This window comes from Apis dorsata, unplaced genomic scaffold (genome assembly GCF_000469605.1).
Source record: "Apis dorsata unplaced genomic scaffold, Apis dorsata 1.3 scaffold_156, whole genome shotgun sequence".
Taxonomy (NCBI): Eukaryota; Metazoa; Arthropoda; class Insecta; order Hymenoptera; family Apidae; genus Apis; species Apis dorsata.
Window position 1 is genome coordinate 419,869 of NW_006263446.1, and position 2,658 is coordinate 422,526.

A 2,658-nucleotide genomic window follows, 5' to 3' on the forward strand; every position below is an offset into this window, starting at 1 on the left:
GTTCATCCATACCGTTACCTTTAAACTCCTTTTCTTTTCTTATTATGTGCATGTAATCAAAGAATTATTCATTTTTCACCTTTTCTCCTCGCACACCTCCTGTATATAAAACATGGCGAATTTTCATTAAAATGTAATAACGCAAAATTAAAAAAAGAAAAAAAAGAATTGATAATATTCTTCGTCCACTTTCCTTCGATTATCAAATTCCACGTAGAAACTTTCTCTTTCACCCTTGAATACATTAACTATTTATAATATAAAATATTCACACCGTCCCCTTTTTTTTCAATTATCAAATTCCGCATAAAATTCTTCCATCCTTGAAATCTAATTACATCGGTAATTTTTCCGCCTCGTGATTATTATTATTATTATTATTATTATTATTATTATTAAACATCGTTGAAGTTGATCAAAGGTAAAGGTTCGTCATCAATGATAAAAACGAGTTTACGAGCTCTTACCTTTCGTGAGGCAGACACAAACGAGTGTAATTCTCCGCGGCAATGGTGGTTAACGTTAGTACGGTAACCAGAAAGCAGAGGGCCTCCAGAGTGCATTCGAATCGGCATGTGCTCAACGACTCTTCATGACCCGCCAGGATCACGATCACCGACACAGGTATCACGAGCCCTGTCACTAGTAGATCCGCCAACGCGACGTTCACTAGAAACGCGTTCCCTGGAACAGAATATATAATTGCCACGAATTATAGTCGAGATCGATTGTGAATTAATAGAAAGATTGCAATTGATATGTATTCGTATGGAATGAGTGATCTGATTCGACGTAAATATAAAGAAGATGAAAGATAAAAATATCGAAAAATCAATAATCGAGAAACGAAGCCTCTTTCGCTGTGAATAAAATATCTTTGATAAAATATAAGATAGAAAAAAAAGGATGTGTATATATGCAGGTTAGTCAAACAATTTTTTCTCAAATTCGTATACGAATCGATATTTTCTCACCGTCGAAACGCAAGATGTGGTACGATTATCGACGTTTTCATGAAATAGAGTCTTAATGCGTTGTACTTTATCGAGGAAACGAATCGAATTGTTCCTAACCTAATTTCTCATTAACTTGCCTAATCCAATAACAGATCTATTAATGCCTCACGTGTTAATGATTCGAATTATTGCCGTCCGCTAATGAACTTAATATTCCCGTAAATTTACAAACTCGAATTAATGAAGTTGGAGGTTATACATTCGGCCAACTTTATCTCGTCATAAAATTCTCGTTCGAGCGCCACTTCATCGCAATGTGGAATTTTCGCGTTCGATCGTCGTACGGTTAATTTACAAGCAAATTTAAGCGTTTAATAACTTTCGTGTCGCGAGTTTTCGAGTGGTGAGATCATCGATAATATCCGCGGTACGTTTCATTGCGTGTTCGCGTGCTATTTGGCAAAACGGGATGATCGTGGAATAAATTGGGAATTGAAATAAATTCAATTCGGGGGCGCTCGAGTCGAGCCTACTTCAGTTTCTCTCTTTTAAACGAGCTTTAATTTCATTGGCTTCGTTTATAACGAAGCTAATGAAAGGTAGCATAAAAATCGTGTTGGTTATTTCGACGAGATATTTTGTATATTATACATCTTTCGAATCCTTGAGAGAAATGAATCGCGATGTTTTCGTCATTTTAAGATTATTATCGATCGGTAAGGAAGATGTCTATACATAGAATGTAAACATCACTTCTCAAATATTTGCGAAAGCAATTTTTGTAAATGTTATAACAATAATTTGTGACAAATGTTTATTGGGTGTGGATAAATCGTATACAGTTCTTTAAATGGATAGAATATGAGAGAATAGACGATATCCTGTTTTGATAAGAGCTATTATTTTCGATCGGAACAGATGTGTTCGTTCTCGTGTCGAATTACAGAATAAATTTACCAAGGATATCGATCAATTTGAATAAAGTCGCGTCGTGGCACGTGAGATTGGACGGTAAGAAATAAAAGAAGTCGATGAAAGTAAGATTATCAGCAGGGAAACTTGGACTCTTCCTTATTATTACGCGTGGCGAATATACAGGATGTTTCACAAATTGAGAATTCTTTTCCTCGAATTGTTCGATTTTTCGGCTATTATCAATCCTCGATATCGATCATTGATTTCAATTATTATATTCATTGTTAACAATTTTAAAATAATTTCTCTTAATCATAATTTAAAATAAATAATAACGATATTGATAAAAATAAAATCCATTTCTTCGTTTTCAATTTATTTATTTATTTATCAGGGACAAGTGAATTTGAATAACGGAAAAGAAAAGAAATTCTTTCCAATTCGGAAAAAACGAACTTTTTTCCAAGTTTGTGAAACGACCTGTATCGCTATTGTCACGCTGGAATCACGAAATGGTTGCACACAGTCGGATATATATCCCTCCCTTTACTTACAAGGAGGAGGCCGGTGATCACGATTGTGTTGGTGGAAAAGGTTGAACAGTTATGTAAGGGGGAAGTTTATTGGCGAGGTAACACTGGAAACGAAATTTTCCTGCTGAATCGCCCCCAGTGCACGGAGCTCGGAATTATTTACGTCCGTATCAAGATTTACGGAAAATGAATTACCTGTAAAGGGATCTTTCGAATGAAAATATCTCTCGTGGAAAGTTTGCTCGAAAGAAAAA

General features: G+C 35.1%; 1 protein-coding gene across 8 annotated transcripts in view; it reads right to left on the reverse strand.

The window, feature by feature from the left end:
- The window catches only part of LOC102679448 (RYamide receptor-like), a 117,440-nt gene that overhangs the window by 7,561 nt on the left and 107,221 nt on the right, over positions 1-2,658 (reverse strand). For all 8 annotated transcript variants that reach the window (XM_006613531.2, XM_031509468.1, XM_031509467.1 and 5 more), the window contains one exon: positions 468-684. In XM_006613531.2, the coding sequence (XP_006613594.1) occupies positions 468-684 (217 nt within the window). The remainder of the gene's footprint in view (positions 1-467; positions 685-2,658) is intronic.